Here is a 25,491-nt window from a genome sequence, read left to right as displayed (position 1 = left end):
CTACTGGGACTTGAGTTCCTACTGGAAAGGTTCTTCAGCTTGTGGCTGGGATGTAGTGGTTGGAGCTGCTGGGTGTTGAAGACCAAAAAATATCTGGAAGTTGTCAGTCTCTGCTTTGGGAACTGGATGGATAAAATTTAGAAATGGCAGAATGATAACTTGTTAGCCCCACTAGCTGGATCATTCCCCTCACATTATGTAGAGAACCTACTGCTCTATTCCTTCAGTAAGTGGTAGCAGCTAATAATTTTGGAGATATATTAAAATAACTTAACTGCAGTTACTAAGATGGGACAATCCAAAACCTATTTAAGTTTGATTATAGAGTGGCATGTGGAGGTGCTGGTTGACAGGACAACGGTAAAGATTATCTCTGAAGGACCACTGGGTACAAGATATTTTTACCAAGTCAGGCAATATTTTCCATGGTGGCCAGAATTAATTTGAAATGCCATGTCATGGAGGCCACCTGTTCTTGCTCTGTCACATCCCCTATTGTGACATGTTTCTAGTATATATAATTATTTAATTTCTGGAACTGGTGGCAATAATTGCAAATGTCCAGTAACAGCCTACATTGCAGTAACAGCTTGATTTAACTAATGAGCTTGTAACACCATTTCTGAGCTCTGGATTGCAGTGCTGCAATGTACTCATCACACCCTATGCAGCACAGCTGCTCATCAGACTGTCCTCATATATGATTCTTCGAGGTAAGGAGATTTGGGAAAAACAAAGGCAATAAAAAGCTTTTTCTTCTCACAGGTAGCTTCTTTCTGATAAGGGATATTTGTACGCAGCAGGCTGCTTGCCAGGCAACATCATAAACAGACATTTTATGTATTTTTAAAGGATATTATGCATTGCAGTGATTTCCTGAAACAGCCAGGACTGGTTGGTCTATAAAGATAACATAACAGCATGACCTATAAGAAAAAGCATTAGCATTTTAATCTGTCCAGCTATATTTAGCATACTCCGAGAACCAGGGTAATAAAATAAAAGCAGCTATGATGACTTTAATACATTTTTATTTGCCATACGTACTGTCGAGTCTTTGTATACATACTGAGAGCAGTTTCATACCTTATCAGTGCTGACATGAAAGTTACCCTTATTATTGGCAATGCTGACATAAAAGTTACCCATATTAATTAACCAGAACTTTTTATTGATTCCTATATGAGTGATAGGAATGTTGTGAAAAGTAGTCAAATGGAACAAATTGAGAGTCAGTGTGATACATTGTAGTAGTTCTCAATTTTGTGACTCAGCTCTACTATAAATAGCCCTATCCACTTGCCATACTAGCTGCAGATTATGGTAACTATAGTCTTGTAACATCTAAGCGTCAAGATTGAGAACCGATAGACCAGTATGACCAAACAGATCTCAGTTTAAATCTCTTCTTAGTTATGAAACTCACTGGATGACCTTGGGCAATCAGTCTTAGTCATACTAACCTACCTCACAGGCTTATTAGAATTAAAGCAGCGGAAGAAGAAACCATGTATACAAATCTAGTCTCATGGAGGTGGAATAAAAATGTAATATTTTAATACAAGTAGTATACATGCTAGTAAGCTAAAACGTCCATTTGGTCTTAGGAACAGGTCCTCAACCATTATGCTTAAATGGTTGAAGCCTGGCAAATTCAGTGTCTCAGGCTGCACAGAGTCAGAAATGCCCTCCTTATGAAATCTCTCATGTTACTAGTCCTGTTCTTTTAGTCTGTTACTAAATATGGAAAGGATAGCCTATAATAGCTCTGTTCTAAAAGTTTTGTTTCGAACATTTCCATCCATTTCAGGGAGGAAAGTTTCAGATTAGTTAAAATGGGTGCAGATTTTCTACAGGAGGTAGGTTAAAGTTTTAAAATTTTGGGAGCTTACCAGTCAAAGTGACATGGTAACCCCTTCCAACTTCTCTTTCTTTAAAATGTATTTTTTATACCTCCCCTCCTCTGTCTGTTAGGAGAAACCCATTCCATAACATTCCATGTTAAACACTCGCAGAGGAACATGGTAGTCTGGTTGTCTCCAAATATGGTTCCTCTGTGCTAACTCAGACAGCACAGAAAACATGTTTTAAAGGAGAAAAGGTAAACAAAAGAAATACATGGATGCTATTAATAGTAAGTCCCTAGATATTTTTTTTAATAAACCTTTGCTTGTCTCCTGAGAATGTTTCTCAGAGTGCCCTCCAATTTTTACAGCTTGTGAGTGGCCATTATTATTATTATTATTATTATTATTATTATTATTGGGGGGAAGTCCTTCATTTCTACACTGTAACTACTTGCAACTGCTTGGAATATAAGGAAAGAAAAAATGTTTTGCCCAATCTGTGTATGATCCATCTAGTAAAGTGTTTTACTGACACCAGAAGATGTATCCACGGACTCACAAATGGTTGATTGTGTTCTCGTTTATCACAAGCATTCAGTATTCAAAAAATATACTACTTCCATGCTGTCCATAATCATGAGATGGATCATCAAAACACTAAACAGATAGTCTTGTCGAAGCCATAGTATTGTTAATCCTAATAAGTAACATGGAAATGGCTGACTTACTTCCATCTCGTTGAATTATAAAACAGGTTTGTTGCAGACAAAATGGGTGGTCCCATTGAACGAGATAAGCTGCATGAATTTAGCTGGGAACTTCATATAAGTGAAATTGAATATGAACTTAAATGCAATGTTGTGCCTATTGGGAAGATCAACAAAGGGACCTTCTACCACAGAGCTTTGCTTTTCAAGGTAAAGTATACCATACAAGTCCCTTGCTACACCAACTCCAATAGTTGCCACCAGTATGTTTCCAGGTACAATTCATACAGCTGAGGTAGAGGCCATGACCTATATCCTATTATTACTTTTGAGTACAGTAAACCCACTGAATCCATAAAATTTACCTAGGAGGATTTGTGGAGGTGCACTGGCAGATTTGAATGTTTAGAGCAGCCAATTGGAATCAGGCTGGCAAAAAGGTGGCGGCCTGCTTGATATAAAAAGGAGGAGGCGCTGTTAATGAAGGAATGTGTCTAGCCTGCTGAAGCAGGAGAGTGTCTTAGAACTGCCAAGAGTGCATTTGGGAATAAAGGTTAGCCTGAATGGGATTCAGGTTCCCATATCAGGAGAAAGGATTTAAAGGGACAAAAGAAGTCCAGTGACACTAAGAGTGTGCCAAAGCCTGCTGAGGCAGGTGTGTGTCTTAGAATTGCCAAGAGTGCAGTTGGAACTAAGGGTTTGGCCTTGGGGGAGATTCAGATTCCCATATAAGAAGGAGGGATTTCCAAGGACAGAAAAAGTCATGTGAAACCAGTTTAAATTGATAAGTTCTTTGAGCAATGGCGAGTCAGTGAAGGGAAGGCTCAGATTCACATTATTCTGTACAATTGTAATTTATGAATAAAGCTAGAGATTCATAGAATCTCTGTGAATCTGAAAAAAACTAAAACACAGCTGAAGAGCAATTGAAGTCCTTGAGTGAACTAAAAAAGATCAGTTTGTAACCAGTGAAGCAATGTACACTTTGTAACCATAAGATTTGAGAACCAATTGCCAAAAGAGATACCTTCATAAACTCATTCTGTAAATAAAAGTTATTTTCTTTTTGTTCATAAAGGAGTGGCTGGGAATGATTTATATTTAACATCAAAATATGCTACCAAGAATAATAAAAACACTTAAGTCAGTGGGAGGACCAAGGGTTAGAGAGAGAGTTCTGAGGTAAAAGAAGCCTCAAACTATTTGTCATAAGACAGAAGAATCCTGTGTAATCTGTGGTGGTCACATAATTTTGGGATCCGAAAGACCCATTGAGGTGGAATCTGAGAGGCACAGTGTGAGGGGATCTGAAAGATCTAGGGGGAGAGATCTAAGAGATCAAGCCTCCACAGGACTAGCATTCAACAAGTAATCCAGTGAATCTACTCTAGTTGGATTAATCAACAGGATTCCAACTCATATTTGAGCCACCAAAACATTGGGATTTACCTATGTGTTGACTAAGGGGATACAAGGGTCTTATTCTAATAAATATGTAAACTGCAATATAGTTACCAGATATAGTTACTTATTCTGCCTGTATAGATTAGCTAGAGCTACTAAAAGCTACAACTCACATGGTCTTGCAGTGATTATAGGCATTGGCCATTCTGGTCAGATTCTGGGAATTATATTCCAGATGAGCCTTTGAAATAATAAATAATAATAATAAAGTTTAAATAAAGCTGATACTCCTCTGCTGTTAGCCTCTCAAAAGTTGCCTCCCATCTACAGCCATGCCTTCTAGCTGCATTGCCAAGCTCTCTTTCCAAAAAAGTCACAGGGCATGGTACCTGGTTGCTTGTTTTTCTCTTCCATCCCTCTATTTCTCCTTTTGTACTGTTATCTGTTGTAAGGCAAAGTGCTGTTTTAAGCTGTAAAATATCTCCAGACACACTATAAATATAGTAAAACACCCTATAAATGTAGTAAGAATAAATAAATATAGTAATTAATACTCTGGTTGCTTCTTTCCATAGGTTCTGGCAGACAGAATTGGCATTGGTTGCAGCTTAGTCCGTGGCGAGTACAATAGAGGATGGAATGAGGTGAAATTAGTTGATGACTCTCCTTTGGGAATACCTGGACTTCTGCTTCCTCCTCAAGTATTTATTGTAGATCTCATGTACCAACCAGGCTACCTGATGAAAGATGGAAGTCCAGAAGCAAATCACTATCGCCGCATTTAATTATCTTTCCAGAATTCTTCACAACCAGAAAGCAACTTCTTAGTTAGATTTTTACATTTGCACAGAGTAGTTTCTTGGGTTTATTTTCAAAGCTGACCTGGGTGCCAAGCACAGCACCTTTATGTGCACTGACTAATCTGAAAGGAGCTATGGAACTGTCATTCTTTCACTGAAAGTTTTGAAAACTTAATGTCTTCACTCTCAGAAAACACTTCAGGCATTGTATAGAATTTAAGGACAAGCCTTGGTCATATCTTTGATGCATTACCCAGAATAAAAGGAGATATAAGTAAAGTGGTTGCTAATTAATGTTTTATAAATTTTTGGTTTAATGTATCACAGGTCACCAGGACATTTGCTTTCACTTTAACAGCAGCAGGTCTCCTCTTGCAATTCATTTCAATATTGCCATATATATATATATATATATATATCCCCTTAAGTTTACTATTTATATAAACAGGTCTATTGTTTGCCCTTTTTTGTTCCTGTTAACTACCATGTAACTTTCATTAACTCTTAATGATAATGACATGGAGCCAGAGCAGAAGAAATAATTAGACCATCTTACTGAACTAAATGTAATGAGGTAACCATGAATTCACATGTTCTTGTTTATATATAAAAGGTGATTCCCTGAAATAGAACCCACAGACAGATCTTGGGAAAGGCTTTTTTAACTGCAATTCCCAGAATCCCCTGGCCAGGATATCTCTGCCAAGTTCTACATATAGGAGAGAAAGTGAAGCAACACCATCTTCTTTGCTCAGTCAAACTGCTTGTGCTGTAATCATGTAATTGAAGCTTGAGTTTTTAGGTTCTGGGAGACTAGAGTGTGTGCAGCCTGAGAGCCACTAAACTGAAGCACTGATCTCCCGACAGTGTTGGTTTAAACCAGAAATACTTCCTTCCATTTTGGACCTCGCTCCCCACATACTTTTCTGGGGAAAACACCCGCAAAGGAGAAAAGAAAATGTGACGTTAATCAAAGAATATGAAATCCACTAAAATAATCAGCAACAGGGCACTGAAGCAAATAAGAAGGCCGTATTTAATTATTGCTCATTCGCCATTTATAGTGGACACAGCTAACCAAAACACATCTCTGGTTCCTGAGGGAAGAATTCCAGACTGATTCCCCTGTTACAAGAAACCAGATACTTTTAGCAAGGAAATTGGTCTGTCGAGAAAAGAAGCCCATTTAGTCCTGATTGGTGCATGAAACATGACATACCCCTGCCCTTAAATCATTTATATTTCACTTTTTTTATGATGCAATTGTGAATTACCTCTTTCCACATTTGTAATTAGAGGATGTAACAGATGGCCTGGACCCAGTTCAGGGTGATAAATCCATTCAAACAACCTACAGGGAAGCTGCTGGGGACAAATGATTCTTCATCCATTGTATTGTTCCAAGATTTGTATTCTCTGAGATCTGGTGGAAGCAAAGATGAGTCCAAAATATCCTGGCATACAAAGCTGCATTTTCAGTCCTTTGAAAGTGGGTGGGGTTTTATTGGTAATAATAGTGGGTACCCAGCTGTCACAGGAGGAGGCTCAGAATAAGATTACTTATATGATCTCTACCAGATTGTATAAAAAATCAGGGGAATCTCATTTTATATAGTACTAATATCCAACTGATCTCACATGTATTCTGTTCACTTTTGGCACTGAGGTGTACTAGCAGGTTTGAAGAGCAGATTATGGATGTACCTGTTGGTTAGTTACTAAGATTATTTTAGCCAGGTAATGGAAGACTCAAACTATACCAGCAGTCCAAAATGATGGGAAACTATGGCCCCTGAGACAGATTTTTGCTTACACTATATAGACAGAGGTAAGGACTATGGAAGTTGCAGACCAAAAACAGCTGGAGGACCACATTTGCCCACCTATGCCTTAGTGACTGTAACAATGGATAGGCCAATTAACACCATTTTAAGAGAAGAAAGAACACCACTTACTACTGTAAACCAAAATCCATCTTGCTCACTTCTGCTGCAAGAGTTAGCAGAAAGGATCTCAGCAGGTAGAACACTCAGCTCAGTGGTCCATCTCTTCAGTCATACATAGACACCAGACATCTGCCCAAATGTACTAGGGATTAGTGCAAGAGAGACATAATATTAATTACATGAAAATCAGAAAGTTTGTAGAACTGAGTACATACTTCAGAAACTTTGCTGCTGAAAGGAGTTTGTACAAGGTGACGCCTGCTTCCTCATGAATCACCCACTTGCCTCAGCATCTGTTGACATAAATGTATGTGTTGACTAGGTTGCCCTGCAAAGTTGCCAACTAGGTTGTGCCAAGGTACAGTTAAATTAGGAAAAAGATATTGCTGTATAGAGAAGAGACTTGCCATATTACCACCTACACTTTCAAACACCCACCCACACACATGCTGTTTTTCCGCCTGCTGCTGCTGCTGCTCCTTCCTATAAGTATGAATCTTGAAAGATCCAACCATTCTTATCTTGCTCCTGCTCCCCACTCCCAGTATTTAGCAAGGTTATATACAAGCTATCCTTTTCTGAATCTGCTTGCATCCATGAAGAGTCTACTCATATTAAGCATTTAGGAGAAAGTCTTCAGGTTGGCTTTTTTGTATAGACTTACCAAGTTAACCTACTGAAAACAAAATCTACATGAGCCAGCAGACCTCTGAAATCTGCCCTTTCCAGTATCTAGCCATCCAGTCTACAACTCTAATATCAGGGCAGAGAGGGGGTAGCATAAATGTAGGAAAAGATATACAAAAATGTCCATGCACACAGGAATACACTTTCCATTAGGGCAAAATGCTTGCAAAATCAGGGCACACTAGAAAAAGTGCACACAGACTAAGCAAGTATTATAAGAAACGTGCATAAAAATTAGAATTATTTTTTATATGGACTTCCTTTGAATGAATTTTGCCACATGAAGTTAGGCCAAACTGAATTTGCGATCAGAGAAATAAGACATTTGGTGAAACTAAAATTCATAATACATTCACCCTTCTGTACCACACAGACAGTGGGTTCATGGTGCAATAAATGAACAATTACTACTCATTTGTTACACAAAAAGATGTTTTCCTAGAAGGTTGCGTTGCATTTCAAATATCCCTTAGGAATGTCCAGACCTGCTTCAAAGGCTTTGGTTGGTATTCCCTCTTTTCCTGTAATAAGACTTATAATGGCACGAGACTGTATCTGCACTGTAGAAACAATGCAGTTTGATGCTGCTTTAACTGCCATGGCTCAATGCTATGGAATCCTGGGAATTGTACTTTATTGTGGTACCAGAGCGCTCTGACAGAGAAGGTGAAATATCTTACAAAACAACAAATTCCAGATTATCATAGCATTGAGCCATGGCAGTTAATGTGGCATCAAACTGCATTAATTCTGCAGCACAGGTCTTCTCACCCTCACCCAACCAAAGATGCTTCCCTTGTCCCTCTTTGTTTTTAGTCATCATCCAATGAACATCCTTTCTAGTTTAAGAAGGTGTTTGAAAGCTATTGATATACTGGCCGATTTTGTGTTTGCTGTCGAGTTTATTACTGCATTTAGACATTGCACTGCCATTTCTATATTTTAAGCTTGATTATATTGCTTTGTCAGATTACAAGTAAACAAACCCTGACACACAATACCGTTAGTGTGTAACATAAACCATATCAGAATCGATACATATTTAATTGCCTTAAGCATACACTAAAATACAGTAGCATTATTCCTAGTGCTGGCTGATTTCATACCTGCCAACTCATGCAATTACATTTTTGTTCTGTTTCATGTTTTGTTCAATCAATGTCTCTCCAGGAACTGTTGCAAGCAGAATGTAGATTCACTTCACCCCCTGTTACATACTATAAAATCATTACCCCCATAATTAACAGCATGCTCCCTTTGAGTGCCAAAGCAATCAGACTTAATCATTAATTAAACTTAGTGCTGGGCCTCTTTCACTGCATAGTTTTCATGAACTTTGACTCAAGATTAGACAGAAATTGATGAGTCTAATAATTTGATCTCCTGAGTGCCTTCACTTTCCACTGAACTTAGCACCTATGCTTAGTGTTCAAGTAATTTATGTCAAGTGGGAATGATGCAATAGCAATTTTAAAAAAAACATGTAGGGCTAAATTGTTCTGTAAGATGTAAATCTGGCCAACACAAAAGCTATCTTCGCAATTCACTTCTCTTATAAAATATGATTGTTAATCTCATTTATTTATTTTTAATGAATATTGACATTGGTTTCCATTACATTTAGCAATGTCCACTGACTATGTGTGTGAAATGCTGTTGACAAAATTTAAAGTATACATCTAGGTAAAGTCTGATACTGTAGTTCTATAACCACAGAATTGTTCTATCTGCTATGATGAATCTGCCATCTATTTGCTTCATGAAATCCCCCAGCAACTATCTTATTACAAAGCCAATGGTCCAAAACACACTGCAGAAATAATCCAGTTTGGGACTGCTTTAACTGCCCTGGCTCAGTGCTAGAGAACCCTGGAAACTGTAGTTTGTGAGACATTTAGTTTTCTAATATTATTATTATCCCACTTTATTTATTTTTGTTTTGTTGTTATATTTAGGTGATATTACTATTATCTATTAGTATTCTAGATGATATTATTATTATTAGTAGTAGTAGTAGTACCCCACTTTATCTATTTTTGTTGTTATAGTTAAGTGATATTACTTATTATTATTATTATTATTAGATGATATATATTATCATTGTTAACCTGATTTCCCCCCAAAATTGGGACTCAAAAGCTGCTTACAGTCTAAAAAACACAGCACAATTAAAAACTTTATAAAAAGTGACAACTGAAACAACTACTAACTAGGAATTATTTTAAGCGTATGGTTTTTTAAAACTGCCTTTCTCTTTTTCTAATGGCATCCTACTTTTGGTGTGTTTTAATTTATTTTCATTAATTTATTTTATTTTTATCCCCCCCTTTCTCCCAAGTTGGGGCCCAAGGCAGCTCATAATACATACACACACACACACATTGTATTGTTTCAGTTGTCACTTTTTGTAAAGCTTTTAATTGTGCTGTGTTTTTTAGACTGTAAACTGCTTTTGAGTCCCAATTTTGGGGGGAAGGTGGGATAATAATAATAAAAATAACAATAATATATAAAATAATGAAGTGTTGTTTTAATGTGTGTGTGTTTGTGTATATGTGTGTATATATATATATATATATATATATATATATATATATATATATATAAAATAATAAAAGTGTTGTTTTAATGTGTGTGTATATATATATATATAATAAGTGTATAAAATAATAAGTGTATTAATGTGTGTGTGTGTATATATATATATATATAAAATAATGTGTATTAATGTGTGTGTATATATATATAATATAAGTGTATTAATGTGTGTGTGTGTGTGTGTATATACACACACACATTAAAGCAACACTTTCAAAACAAAACTATAAAAAGTTTTTTTAATGTTTAAAATTTTTAAATATCGCAATAGCTTGTTACACAACATTAAAACACAGCATTGTTTTAAAAGACAAGGCTGTCAGGGAGGAGGAGGAAGCAGCGAAGGGCGGAGTTTGGGGCCTGCGGCCTTTGCTTTTATTTATTCGGGGCCTGACGAGGGGAAAAGCGAGCGAGCGAGGCCGCCTTTGCGAGGAGGATGGCTGCTGCTGCTGGGCTCCTGAGGAGACTGGCCCCTGGCCTGCAAGGGCGGGCGCCGCCATTTTGCCTCCTTGGGCCGGGGGCCCTTCATCGTAGCGGGGCCTGGGTTGGCTTGTGGCGAGGGGCCAAAACCGACAACAGCCCGGCGGGTAGCTGCTTCTGGGAGTGGGCTGCTGGGCTACATGGGGCCGGGCCAGGTCGACCCAAAGCGGGGCAGCAGTTGTGGCGAGGAGGCGGAGGTCTTGTTTGTTTCCCGCCTACAGAGAGAGATGGAGCCTGGAGGCCATATGTTGTGTAATATGTTGTTGTTGCGTGCTTTCTTATGGACCCTATCTATCATCATGGGGTTTTCTGGGCAAGCTTTGTTCAGAGGGGCCCTTGCCATTGCTTTCCTCTGAGGCTGAGAGAGTGTGACTTTTGCAGCCAAGCTGGCATCCCTTGAATGGCAGCACACAGTTTTGGGGACCATTGGTTTAGAGCAGTGGTCCCCAAACTGTGTTCTTCAAGGGCTTTTGGACTTCAGCTCCCAGAATCCCACACTGTTGGTCAACATGGCTGAGGCTTCTGGGAGATGAAGTGGGCAAGTCACAGTCACTCATCCTCACAGGAAGGCAATGGCAAACCCCCTTTGAAGAAACCTGGCCAAGAAAACCCCATGATGCCGCGTAAGATAGAGGCAAAGACAATAAACTTATTCCCATGAAGCTGTTAAATGATGGGCCTCACAACTCTTTTCCTCGTGCCCGAAACAGGGTACGAAGCTTAGCCTAAGTCAGAAACAACTTGAAGGCACACGACAACAAACAACGACTAACTAGGAATTATTCTGATATGTTGTCGTCCTGTGTGCCTTCAAGTCGTTTCCAACTTATGGTGACCCTAAAACAAACTTAAGAAGTTGTCTTGGCAGATTTCTTCAGAGGGGTTTTGCCAATGCCATTCTCTGAGGCTGAGAGAGTGTGGCTTGCTTAAAGTCACCCAATGGCTTTCCATGGCTGAGTTGGGATTTGAAAGCAGTGCAGAGGACTGCGGCTTCCAGAGTGAAAACTAGAGACAGCTGTTGTAGCTATTAGTGGTTGTGCAGAAGAGGAATGTCAGCTGCTTGTTGTCTGACTTGAATGTGGCACTTCTCTGCGCAACCATTAAAGGTGCATATTCACAGGTAGCTGTGTTTGCTGGCCATATAGCAAAGCATAATAACACCCAAAATGCAGGCTGGTGATTAACATTGTCATTTTATAATTTTTTGTCTCCTGTGTGATTCGTAACACCTTTGCCTGACAAAGAAGCCAGTGGAGCTTTGAAAGCTTGCGTCATTTTGTGCGTTTTGGTTAGCTGAATAAAAGGTATCACTTTTTGTAGGTTTTGGTTGTTACTGTATTTCACGAAAGGTACAGGAGCCGTCTCCAGTTTTCATTCTGGCAGCCTGGAGAGACAGACTGTTTTCTTATTCCTGTTTGGACAAACTACTTGCCAAATTACTCCTTTCTTTCCGAGGCTTTTTAAAAACCCTTCATAAGCCATTAGTTGCCACTGTTGTTTCAGTTTATTTAAACTATAGGTCCAAAACACACTGTTTGATACCTCTTTGAGTGCCTTGCTCAGTGCTAGGGGATCCTGGTAATTGTAGTTTATTGTGGCCCCAAAAATCTCTGCCAGACTAAATGTCTCACAAAACTACAGTTCCCAGAATTCCCTAGCATTGAGCCAGGGCAGTGAAAGCGGTCTCATGCTGGGTTATCTGTGCTACAAAACATACAGTGGCCCCCCTTGGTGTCGGATGGGGTTTGGTTCCAGGACCTCCCATGGATACCAAAATCCATGGATGCTGAAGTCCCATTATATACAGTGGTGTAGTAAAATAGTGTCCCTTTTATAGTTTGGCAAAATCAAGGTTTGCTTTTTGAAATTTATATATTCAAACTGGGTTATTTAATCCATGGATAAGGAATCTGTGGATACTGTGGGCCAACTGTGCTTTCATACTAACTACTTCATTAGCACTCGCAGTAGGGCATGAGGCACACCACAAGCCAGCAATAGAATCTTGTAATATTCCTTCTCCATCATTTATCCACATTCTGTAATCTAATATTACCTGAAAAGTAAGTTACAGGTGCATTGCAGAAGGCCTGGGTGTAATAGAAAAGTATTCCATACAGTTATAGAGTTCTGGTTCCATAATAAACTACATTTCCCAGGATTCCTTAGAGCTGAGTCAAGACAAAGCAGTCTCAAAATGAATTATTTCTGCAGCGTGTTTTGCCTTCATTAAGGGGTGAATGAGCAGTATAATTATTTGCAGGTAACTTGGTTGTTTGTAGCTGTTTACCTCCAAACTCTAAGAAGAAGAGGTTAAGATGCTGTCTTGTGTTAGAAGATGGATGTGACCACTGGGAGGGGAAAGAGATGTTCATATGTCAGTATATCTGTTTGAAATCATTTTAATTACAGAGGGGCTTTTGTTCTGTAACTGTATGGAATACTTTTTTATTACACCCAGGGCTCCATTAAATATCGTCTACATGAAAACCGGCCTTTGAAAATTTCCTAGTAAAATTCCCCTGCTACAGAGTGAAACCCCTTTCTTAGCATCTGTTCCAAATGCATCATCTTTCTGCACACTGTCAGCTGTGATTGGAGGCCTCCCTCTCCCCCCTTCCCTTTGCAATTATTGGCTTCCTTCTGCTGCAATTTGTGGTATGTAGACACCTGTTCTGCATATGGTGACTCAGTTGCATTTCATCACATTCAGATAGGCTTCTTGCTGTCCTGCCTTTCCAGATAAGAATCAAGCTTCTTTGACAAGATATGATGAATCAAGAATTACTACTGATTGGCAGAAGAAATTGACTCCTGAGCAGTTTTATGTCACCAGAGAAAAAGGGACTGAACTGGTAAGCTAAAATATGTAGCATTTTCCAAAAATATGGGATGAGTATGGATATATACATAGACAGTATGTTTCTGTATAGATATGTCAAACCTACTCATATTACGCAGTTATGCTACAGCGTCCAGAATCGTGTATGGCAGAGTACAGCTTATGATTTCCATAGGCCGAAATATGCTCCAGTTGGCCATTTGACACTCCTAAGCTTACCACTAAGTTGCTTCTGCACAGCCTAGTCATTCTGTGGGTGGTGGAATTGGGGCGGGGGGAGATTGGGAAAATGTCTTGAGTATGTCCATGTAGGATTCATCCACTGAGGACCCCAAGTAGTATTATAATTACTACTAGTAGTAACAATTATAATTAATGATTGAATCTATGGTTAAGGAATCCATGAATATTGAGGGCCAACTGTATTTTTATCCTACCTACTTCATTAGCACCTGTCATGATCAGCCTCTCCCTAAGTCTCTATATGTCTATATAGAAAAATACATGTCTTCTAAGGTCCCTGGACGTCTCAATGGATTGTGTAATCATTTCTTGTGCTTCTTGTAACACTTCTGGCTACAAGGATATAGCCAGACATTTCTCTGGTTCCCACTGTTCTCCAGAAGCCCTAAAATGGCAATGCCCCAATGGTAAATTCTGGAGAAGGACCTTTGGTCATTGCAACAGGAGAACGAGAATCAACCTTCTCAACGACTAAAGAAAGACATACACGGGCATAAGGTGTATGCCATAACAGGATGTCAGGCAATGATTCTGCCGTAACTGCCATGGAAATATCCTGTAGAATCCTGAGGTGTGCAGTAAAGAGAGGGTGTTTAGAATTCTTAGAGAACGACAATGTCTCACCAAAGTACATATCCCAGGATGCTGTAGGATTCACATAGCAGTTAGAGTGAAATCATTTGTTGCTGTATGTCACGTCATTTCTGGCTTAAGAAACCTAAGGGGAACCTATCACAAGGTTTTCTTGGCCAGATTTGTTCAGAGGGGCTTTGCCTTTGCATTCCTATGAGGTTGAGGGAGTGTGACTTGTCCAAAGTCACGAGTAGGTTTTCATGGCTGAGCAGGGATTCAAACCCTAGTCCCCCAGTTTCTTAGTCTGACACTCAAATAACTACACCTAGAGTGGAAGAGTGGAATCATGGTTGTGTAGTATGACAGGGACCATAATGTAAAATTGCTTTTTCCTTAATGAGTGGAGGTGTCTTCATTATGGGGTAACTAAATATATCTGTGACAGATCCATGTATTTATATGTGGTTCTGTCCTACTCAGAATTTAAAGTGGGGAGGGCATGGATGGGAGAGTGTTGAGCATTTTACGTTCTGCAACCTCTTCCTTGCAGCAGTTTTTCACAAGACCAGTTTGCCCAGTTGACAGAGAGGGGTGGAGTGGAATCAGTGATGCCATCCAAGTAGTACTTTGGGGCACATGTCCAGGCCTAACTTATCAGAATGAGTAAATGGACGAAAAATGCAGCTGGAGTCCTTTAGGATATTTTTAAGTTATTTCACTTAAATGGTAAACACACCACCTGGTAAAGCAAGTCAAGAGACTATAAGATCTAACTGTACAACTGAAATATTACCATGGAAAACAGGTTGGGAGAGAAGATAAGTGACAGAGAGAAGGCCCTGCACCTCTCTAGAATATTAACATACATGTTTGAAGCCTTTTAGTGGAATTCATCTGACTAACACGGAGCCTGGGATGTACCACTGTGTGTGCTGCAATGCCCCACTATTCAGGTAGGCGTCCAATTGTAACATACTTATTTTTTATTTATCATATTTAGATTCCTCCCTCTTAGGAGCATTTGCTTTGCTTACTACCACCACTACCACTATTTATCCTAATAACAACCCTGCCTAGGTCACCTGATGAGCTTTCCTTGATTTAAGGGTAGAATTGGAGAAAGATGGAACTTGGATCTTCCACTTGTTTTTTCAAAAAGCAATTGAAAGAGAGGATTCCCAAAACAAAATGGGGACTGAGCAGTTCAATTATTTTCTTTTCACAGTTTCCCCAGTCCTCCTCCCAGCTGCTATTCGGGAGAAGGGTAACCCCCTGTGAAACAGCAGTGAGCAACTGAGTTGGGGCTGGAGAGGCAATTGTCTTTCTCTTAAGACTTTCCAGGGGCCACATGGACTGTGAAAAATAGCACAGTAACGTGAAAGTAGCCCCAAAACACCTAGTTTTGAAAAGGAGGTATTTGGGGAGCTAAACAGGAAAAAAACTTCAACCTATTTGAAACAAGACTTCTGGGAGAGGCAACTTTTTGTTGATTGTGTGCCTTCAAGTTGTTTCTGACTTGTGGTAACCCTAAGGTGAACCTATCATGCAGTTTTCTTGGCAAGATTTGTTCAGAGGAGGTTTGCAGTTGCCTTCCCCTAGGGCTGAGAGAGTGTGACTTGCCCAAAGTCACCCGGTGGGTTTCGATGGCCAAGTTGGGAATCGAACCTTGGTCTCCAGAGTCACAGATGAACACTACATCACACTGGCTCTCCAAGGCAGGCAACTTCCCCTTCCCCCCCCCCTTTTTTTTTACCCTTTCCTTATTTCGCCAGAGTGATAGGGAAGGCCGAGGAATCTGGAAGAGCCGATGGCCATAAAAACACCATTAGGAGTCTGTATTCAGTCCAGAGTTTCATTTTCACCACATCTGGGATAGAATGTGGGATAACATGAGAAATCATATGTACATGCATTCATCAAAGGAGGAATCCCTTTTATACCTACATAAGTGTTACACAAAGCATATCTGATGCTAAACTATTGACAGTCATGGTTCCTAATGGCACCTTGAACAGTAATTTTTTACAAGTAGGTTGGACCAGTAATAGAAACCCACTGCCTATAGGTTGTAATTCTATATTTAAGGAGGGAGGTTTGAAGAGTTTATGGCTTTGGGGCATTGTTTTCTTTGTTATTATCTTTGTATTTGTATTAACTTGTGCTGTTACCCGCCTCAATCCTCTAAAGGGAGAGGCGGGATACAAATACATATTTCATTATTATTATTATTATTAATCAGAGAAAAAAGTCTTGTTTTCTAAATTTACCAGTTCAATCTGATAGTCCTTTTCCTGACAACTGGCCTTTCTTTTGTATGCTTAGGTATTCAGGTTGGTTATTTTACTGTGCTCTATGCGGAGCCATTCTTATAGGTGGTTTAAGACCAGCTTCATGTCTTCCAGATGTTTTGGGCTACAACTCACATAATTCCACAATGTATGGGTATTGTAGGACAGGACACTGAGCACCAGAATGGAGAAGGCGTGAATACCAGTTAGTGCAAAATCCTTTCTGTTTTGAATACTGAGCAACAGAAAACACACTCAACTACAGTCGCCCCTCCTAATGCACAGATCTGAGCTCCGCACACTTGAATATTCGTGGAGGGGTGACCTCCACTATTTGCAATGGCGTTTGCACTGGGGGCACACGCCCATGACACATGCACAGGAGCATGCTCCATTCAAGCCTATGGGTCTTGAATAAGTGTGAGCCTCTGTTTTTACTGGGATGTGTGTGTCTGGAACACGAAAACAAAGGGCCAATTGTATTATCTCTCCACCAAACTGTTTTGTATTTCTGGGTCTAGTGTAAAAAGCTAATTGTTATCTATACATGGAGACTTTTGCAAGTAGAAAAAAAGTCCCAGATTTTTAATATGTTAAAGACACATTCAGAACCCATCCAAAGAACTGTCCATTAAAGTATCCATATCTTTGATACTTGAAATGTTTCTGCAGTATGTAGCTTGCTGCTGTCTACTACAGAACACTCACTGAGTATTAGGAATACATGGAACATAAGCCTCAATTTTTATAGATAGCAAATTACAGGAGTTTAATGGAACATGGAACCTCAATCCAGTCATAAAATTACAACCAAGGGTCAGACTTCTTAAAATTATCTCAACTGCATTCAAGACAGCTAAAACAGAGATCAAAGCAAACAACATATGTTGGAGGTATGGTGTATTCAAAGCTAATCTAGTGCACATGTTTGAGGAATGTCCATTCATCTATAAATGCTCCGGTGAACTACTTCAAAGGACAAATACAATGTCAAACAGCAGTATTTTGGTGGCCACTAAAATGTTTCTAGCAGAAATCTAAGCAGTGTATCTATAAATAAACCACCCAAGGACAGTTGTGGCAGGGAGCAATTTTAATAGGATGGAAAATTGGCACAGAGTTTTGGCGGCAAGTATAAACAATTGAGTTGATGCAGAAGGGACAATGAACAAGACCCATTCAAAAACACAGTCAGTAGAATGAGAGAGTATAATTGTGTTGGTCCCAAATCAGGAATGTTCCTACACAACTACTGCTTTGCATGAGATATCTTCAAGCCTAAACATGTAACTCTGGTGTGTTATCTCCTTTTTGTTGCCAAACAAGACATCATGAGGAGCCATCCACGTGTCTGCTCCATTCTTGAATAAGATAGTCAACGGAGAGTCTGGTCACATTAAATCTCTCTCTCTGTCCCCCTGTCTATCCAACTACCTTCTCAATTCATTCTGTGGCCTTAAGCACTTGCCTTCCAGCTCTGTTCCAAAACCAGAAGTGAGCTGGACTGGAGGAAAATTGCTTTAAAAGCCAATGAATGCCAGCAGGTGGCAGAATATTGCCTTTCCCCTTTTCTGTGTGTTTTTTTCCAGACAACTTGCCATATTTTTATATGTTAACAAGGCAGAACTTTGGCTAAGATGGATAGATTTTGGTCCTCAGTTCAGGCACACAGATGGATGCTATCTGTTCTGAATTCCAATTATGAATTGAGTGGAGTGGGGTGGGCAAAGTGCAGGCTGCATGTAGCCCCAGCAAACCTCTTCAGCACCCTATCCTAGGCTCAGTTTTTGTGGGATGATTTTTGAATGACCTCTATTTAAAGTTAGAAGCAGGATCTTATTTCCAGCAAGAACAATAGCTGCTTGCACACTTGGAAGAAAGAGTACGAATGGAAAGAAAGAAGTATGGATTCTGTTTGTGGCTCTTGGGACAATTTGCAGTAGATCAGTAGAGGCTATTGTCTCTTAACAGTTGCAGCAGCTATTGGATCCTGCATTCTTTTACTGCTACAAAAGACTCCTACTCTAAGGTTAGAAAGATAACCATTTTCTACCTATCATTGTATGATTGTATTTTAATCTTGTTGTAAGCCACCCTGATTATAAGAAGGGCGGGATATAAATAAAAATTTTATTATTTATTATTATTATTATCATTCAGTCAGTAATCTTTAGCTGCATATTATATGTAAGCTCATGCTACATTCTTCCCTCTTTTTTCCCTTCTCTATTATTATTACAGTATTCGCTGGGGTTAGGGACACAGAACCCCCCTGAAAGTTGAAAAAATGCAAATAAAAAACACTTTGTCTTTTTTAACCTAATAGAAATCACAATTTTTTTGTGAGTCTTTCTTTATTCCGTTTGCGTTCATTCATTCATTCATTCATTCATTGTGGCATGTATTTCATGGTCCAGAATCTACTCTTTATTAGAAGATGTGAAAAAGAAATAATTTAAGGTGGGGTTCTATATATTTTTTCTGCCTTTCCCCCTTCTTAGTTTGGATTTTGCCTGGTTTCCATCCCTTTATTAATTATAATGTGGCTGAAGTGGCATACCTGAGATACAGAAAGTAAACCCTTTTCAGAATCTGTATTGAAACAGAAAGGATCACACAGTCTACCAACTGAAGGTTATTGGTTTTAGGATGTTATAAACAATAAAGATTCGTTCATTTTAGTAAATAATTGTCATAATTAGACATTGTGTTTTCATTTTGTTCCTTCAAGCATGCTATAGATTTCAGCTTCTTTTTTTAAACTAGAAAGCAGATATGCATTATTTCTTTCTTTGGACTTCACATTTGCCTTGTCCCTTAATAGTACTGTATAGATACCAATACGTGGAAGCTTTGGGCATAATCCAGTGCAAACTGGACATGTACCAAGCTACAATGCTAAACTTATTTCACTGGTGTAAGTCCAGCTGAACTCAGTTGTAAATAACTTAGAAAATTCATAAATGTTTTTCAGGCTAGCTGATGTGGAGGACGGGCCACTATTTTTTTCACCAGCGTGACTGGAACTGGAACTATATTGATGCCCATTGGCTAATTTTTTTTTCTTTCCTGGAAACTTTCTAAGGGTCAGCACACAATGGCTCAGGGGTCAGTACTGATTCAAGGACCACCACTTTGAGTAACACTGTTTTAGATCATGCATTGGATTTTGCAGATTTTCATTATGCTGCTGTGGTTGTGTGCCCTCAAGTGGTTTCACTTTATGGTGACCCTAAGGCAAAGTCTCCATATCTTGAAGTTTTCTTGGCAAGTTTCTTCAGAGGTGATTTGCTATTGTCATCCTCTGAGGCTGGGAGAGTGTAACTTACCCAGGGTCACCCAGTGGGTTTACATGACTGAGCCAGGAATTGAACCCTGGCCTCTAGTGTTATAGTCCAATACTCAAAGTACTATACTACACTGGTTCTTTAATTTTATTATTTGTTGTTGTTTGCCTTCAAGTTGCTTTCAATTTATGATGACCCTAAGAAAATCTTATAATTTCTTGGCAAGATTTGGTCAGGGGAGGTTTGCCATTGCCTTCCCCTGAGGCTGAGAGCATATACGTGGGCTTAAATCTCCCCATTTGAAATGAATGGGACTTCAAGTGTTTAACGTTTGCTTGAATTTCCTCTTTATTTCCTAAGCCCTATTTTAAAGGAAGTGCTAAAACAAAGTCTGTTTTTTACTTGGTTATGGAATGTTTGCAAACATTTGTTTATGAGGGGGTTTTTTCTCATTTCTATTTGAGGTTATTTTAAGTGTTGGGCAAGATTTTTCTGTAGTCTCTATACAGTAGTTGTTCATTTTTTCACCCTCCACTAGGTGTCTCTAAAGAGAACTGAATCTGATATGTTAGAAGATGAACATTCCTAGAACACCTTTTTAAAAACAACATCTTCAATTTTGTTTAAAAGAACAGCCATTGAACCTCTCCAAAAGGTTGAAGTTGTCAGTGATGAGTTAGTGGACATTTCTTCTTCGTACAGATGAGGATTGTATTTACATGAACAAATGTGAATGAATGAATTAATGAACAAATGCCTTTATTTCATTTAACAAACCATAGGCGTTATAAAACAAACAAACAAAATGAACAAATTTATTTCTGCAACATAAAGGTTCCGTATGAAAACCCAGTAGGCTCAAACTGCACAGAATGTTGAAAATATTGTGAGACTAATACCAGTCTCCTGGTCTTCACTGGGGCAGGGTATTCAAGGTAATGAAACCCCCGAGGTGGGGGCTGACAGCAGGAGAAGGTTAACCCTTTTGTATTCAAAAACCGCACCTCTCCAAAGCTTCCAGCTCACAAGAAAACAAAACAAAAAAATGATATAATAAGCAATAAAAATAATTAATTTATAGTAAGACTTCATTAATATTCTATTTTGCTATCCTTAATAGCTCAGAAGCAAAGTATGATTCTGGCACAGGGTGGCCCTCTTTTTCAGAAGCCTATGGAACACAAGGAACAGATGAAAGTGATACTAATATCATGAGGCGGCCTGATAATGCATCAGGATTGAGCCGGACAGAAGTCATTTGCAAACAGGTATATCTGACTTGCACAAAATTTAATAGGTGCTATAATGCAGGTGTTGTGCTAATTTTGCTAGCATCTTGGGAAACTGCCATTTGCATGATCTGCAACTAGGTGAATTCATCTAGTGTTTCCACCTAAAGATTCTTCAGGTCAGTTGCATATTGTACAAGAATAATAATGCAATATAGTTTCTGCCCTGTATATGCTTCCCTGGAAGTAAATTTCTTTGCTCCCAGTGGGATTTTCTTTGCAGTAGATATGCATAAAATTGCATTGCATTGCATTGAGCAAATTTAAATTGAAGTACCATCAAATACAACATCCCCCCTCCCTCCAAAGTTGACTCTCAATAGTCATACGGTGTTTAAACTCTTGGAATTTAAAAGTGGGATGCTGGTAACAATGAGAAGATTCTGTTTGCTTCAATTTTTTGATGTTATTAACTGAATCTGAAATAGTGTCTACAGTAAGAATAATTCCTGACATAGGAAAACATATAGAAAAAAATTAGCCAGGAAAAGTTGCACTTTTTGTTCCAGAATAATTGGATGTTCACAAACATGGAGGCTAGAATGGATGATTTTTGGAAACAAGTACTTAAACACAGAAGGTGTTGCTTAAATGGCAGTTGTTAATTTAATTGGCCCCTTCAGCTATGAAATCAATCTGTATAATTCATGTAGATAGGTTATAATTTAAGAAACTGGTGCTGCATTCAAGTCTGTTCATCTCTTACAGTGTGATGCCCATCTGGGCCATGTGTTCAGTGATGGTCCCAAGCCATCTGGGCAGCGGTTCTGCATCAACAGCGTTTCATTAACATTTAAACCGAATTCAAGACAGTGAGGCTTGGATATTTACATTGTATGTTAAAAGTGCTTTAATACTCAGAATTCTCTTGACAAAGTGGACTACCTTGAAAATGGATCAGGAGCCAGGTGCCTGTAGCTAATGTGTCTATTTTATGTAAATACTTGTATAGTGAAGGCAGTTAATTAGCATTTATGTAGCCAGTGCCAAGCCATTGATGTGAGATTTGTTGTGTTTATTCTGTAATGGAATATGCTTCTTTGATGTAGCCAGCCCAGTCTGTGGATTCTGTATACGCATGCAGAGCTCTTTTACTAAGAGACTGTTGTATTAAATCCTGCACAAACATCAAAGAACAAACAGTATGTGTATATTACCATATATAAGAACACTATGTTTATATTCTGTTACATAGAAAATTATTTTTTTCAATCAATTAAAGGTGGTTACTTGATTACTGAACTTATTCTGTACAATGTGATCAAGCAGATGCAAATAAATATGCCAATTTCCAAAACTTAAACTCAGTGTTTTTTAAATTATAAAATTATATATATGTCATCATCATTATTATGCAAACAAAATTATGCTTTAAATTCTGTAACACAGATTCCATGAAGAGAGAAATCCCAGAGGTGTAAACTGGGTTTAGGATAGGTAGAAGCCCTAGGGACCACATTGCAAACATATAATGACTAATAGAATGCACCAAAATTTCTTTTCCAAAAGAAAATCAGCATGTGCTTTATAGACTACAGCACAGCTTTTGGCTGCATTGATCATGGAAAACTGCTCTCAGAGACATGGGAGCTCCACTACATTTGAAAGTTCTGAACAAGAGTTCAAACAGAATATGTAGAAACAGAATGGTTCTCAAGTGGCAAGGGGATCAGGCAAGGCTGCATTCTGTCACCCTACAGTATTTGTTCAACTTATACATAGAAAATATCATAAGAAGAGCAGGCTTAGACTTAGAAGAGAGGTGAAGTTAGGAGGAAGGATATATGGACGACACCATATTATTAGTGTAAAACATTACAGACTTGGAACAATTACTGAGGAAGGTCAAGGAAGAAAGTGCAAATACAGGCTTATTGCTGAACATAAAGAAAACAAAAATAATGACCACAGAAGACCTGCATAAATTCAACCTAGACAATTAGGAAATTAAAATACAATGAGCCCTTCATATCTGTGGGGGTTCCATTCTGAATCCCCCCACCCTGCAGATGAAAAACAACAACAGAATCTCAAGTCCCATGGTTTTTAATGGTGTCCTTCATGCACACATGGTCATTCTGCCATTAGTGGTAATGGGGCTTTCCGTCCACAGATGCTTAAATCTGCGGATGACAAGCCCGCAGTTGGGGAAGGTGAGCTGTAGTTAAAAGATTTCCTATACCTAGCATTAAGCATTGACCAGAATAGTGACTACAGTCAAGAGATAAGACTGGGGAAGGGCAGTGATGAACTAGACAAGATGTTAAAAAGCAAAGATATAAAGCACTAACATTGGAATCATCCAAGCCATAGCATTCCACATCACTGTGTATGGATGTGAGAGTTGGACAGTGAAGAAAGCAAACAAAAAACCCTAATTCATTTGAGATGATGTGCTGGAGAAGAGTACTGAAGATACTGTGGACAGCCAAAAAGAAAGACAAACGGGTCCTTGAACAGATCAAGCCTGAAATAGCCCTAGAAGCCAAGATGATCAAAATGAGGCTGCCATACTTTGGCCACATCATGAGAAGTCAAGACTCAATAGAAAAGTCAATAATGCTAGGAAAGGTTAAGGCTAGTAGAAAGAGGAAACCGCTCACCAGATGGCTAGACTCAATTAGGGAGATCACAGGCATTAATCTACAACGGGTAGGCAACCTGCGGCCCAGCAAGGCCTTGGGACCGGCCCCAGCCCAGTCCTGCTGCCGATTGCCTCCAGGGCCTTTGGCGTCTCGCGCGAGGGGCATGTTGGGGCAATTGTCTATAGAAGCCTCAGAAACATGCATTTATCTTAATATTTTTTAAAAAATCAGCAAATTTTTTCGCATGTCCTTAGTTTTTATTTAAAAAGTGCCCTCCATTTGAAAATTTTGTCCTACATTTGTCCCCGTTTATTTATTTATTTAAAACTTTTTTTAAGTATTTGATTATTTATTTTTTGGCTTCGGCACCCCAGTTGTCTGAGGGACAGCAACCCGGCCCCCGGCTCAAAAGGGTTGCCTACCCCTGATCTACAAGTCTTAAACAGAATAGTGGAGGACAGGGGGTCTTGAGTATACAATCTCATCCATAGGGTTGCTGTGAGTTGAGGTTGACTTGAGGGCAGTTAACAACAACACAGTAATAATCATTTATTTCATATTTATTCATTATATTTATTTCATAATATTCATTCCTTCTATTTTCCCAGCACTAGGACTCAAGGTGGCTTACAAATTGGCAAAAATACATAAGAGTTATTTTAAAAAGCAGTTAAATAATCTATAGAATCAACTACTTAAAAATCCATTAAACAGAAGATAAAAATCAACAAGGCAGTTCACTTAGGAACTTGTTGCATTCAATTCCTAAATGCATGTTGGCATAGAAAAGTTTTCCCTCACTGATGTAAGGACAGCAAGAAGGAGCCATTGTAGCCTCCCTAGGAGGCTAGGCCCAATTACAAACATAGCTGATCCAACTCCTGTTGCAGAAGGAGTTATATGTAAAAGTTTGGGTCTGGAAACATAGGTGTGTATACTTATTTGTATCAGGAGTGATAAACAGTTCAGTATAGGGTGTTGCTGTTTTGTACCTTCAAGTCATTCCTGACTAATGGCAAGCCTATCATGGGAGTGGGAGGTTTGGCAGAATTTGTTCATAGGGGATTTGCCTTTGTCTTCCTCTCAGGCTAAGGCTGAATGAGTATGTTGAACCTAGCAATCAAACCACTACACCAGACTGGCTCTCTCAGTAGAGTTTAGATGAGTAAAATGATGGAGAGATAAATACAGTTGCACATTACCATAGACCCTCTCTTCCTGAATTAGGACACATCTGTTTCATAAAACACCTCGGTTCAAACATTATATTCACCTAGATTGCATGCATGCAACTTCATTTTAAGTTAGCTGTGTATTTTATAACTAGAAAGAAAATCATAGATCCATAAGCCAGTGCAAAATTATGGGGAACAACATTTTGGTTTTCTAGGCATGAAAATGTCTTGGGCTGATTTAGACTGATGATGTGCTGCATGAATTGGGATTGAGAAATCAGAAATTCAAATCTGTGTTTAGCCATGACATGTGTCAGCAGGGGCCAGTTGCGCTTTCTCAACAAGGGATTCACATGTTACAGTAAACAAAGGTACAGTATTGTGTTCATGTGCAGAAAGGAAATCAGCAGTCTCGATATGGTATACACATGTGTTTAATGTTACATATGAAAATCTACCAGTATACAAATCAGCAGTATGTGTCACATTCAATGCATGTACACTGTACCTAGACTGTGGATATACACCCAGAATTATTCATAAGTAGCATGCCATAGTGGTTTGAGTGTTGGACAATGACTCTGGAGACTAGGGTTTGATTCCCAGCTCAGCTACAAACCCCACTGAGTTACCCTGGGCAAGTCACATGCTCTCAGTCTCCATGTTTCTTATGATTTCCACTTTGGTGGCCAAACTTATAAATCTATGCTTTTTAACATGCTGGGGAGTACTTGGTTTAT

At 39.0% G+C, this 25,491-nt stretch overlaps 2 protein-coding genes across 6 annotated transcripts in view; both read left to right on the top strand.

The window, feature by feature from the left end:
- ARMC3 (armadillo repeat containing 3) overlaps positions 1-5,020 on the top strand; it is a 74,995-nt gene extending 69,975 nt beyond the window's left edge. For all 5 annotated transcript variants that reach the window (XM_042471112.1, XM_042471113.1, XM_042471109.1 and 2 more), the window contains exons 19-20: positions 2,602-2,764; positions 4,534-5,020. In XM_042471112.1, coding sequence (XP_042327046.1) covers positions 2,602-2,764; positions 4,534-4,743 — 373 coding nt within the window. In that variant the 3' untranslated portion in view covers positions 4,744-5,020. The remainder of the gene's footprint in view (positions 1-2,601; positions 2,765-4,533) is intronic.
- A 5,313-nt stretch (positions 5,021-10,333) lies between these two features.
- Positions 10,334-22,294, top strand: MSRB2 (methionine sulfoxide reductase B2). Its single transcript, XM_042474027.1, has 5 exons — positions 10,334-10,576; positions 13,212-13,324; positions 15,004-15,080; positions 20,823-20,970; positions 21,700-22,294. The coding sequence occupies exons 1-5, from the start codon at positions 10,426-10,428 to the stop codon at positions 21,805-21,807; spliced, it is 597 nt and encodes a 198-aa protein (XP_042329961.1). The 5' UTR covers positions 10,334-10,425; the 3' UTR covers positions 21,808-22,294.
- The last annotated feature ends 3,197 nt before the right edge of the window (positions 22,295-25,491 follow it).

Source organism: Sceloporus undulatus, chromosome 6, assembly GCF_019175285.1.
Source record: "Sceloporus undulatus isolate JIND9_A2432 ecotype Alabama chromosome 6, SceUnd_v1.1, whole genome shotgun sequence".
NCBI lineage: Eukaryota > Metazoa > Chordata > Lepidosauria > Squamata > Phrynosomatidae > Sceloporus > Sceloporus undulatus.
Note: the sequence above shows the minus strand (reverse complement) of the source record. Positions and strands in the feature narration are given on the sequence as shown.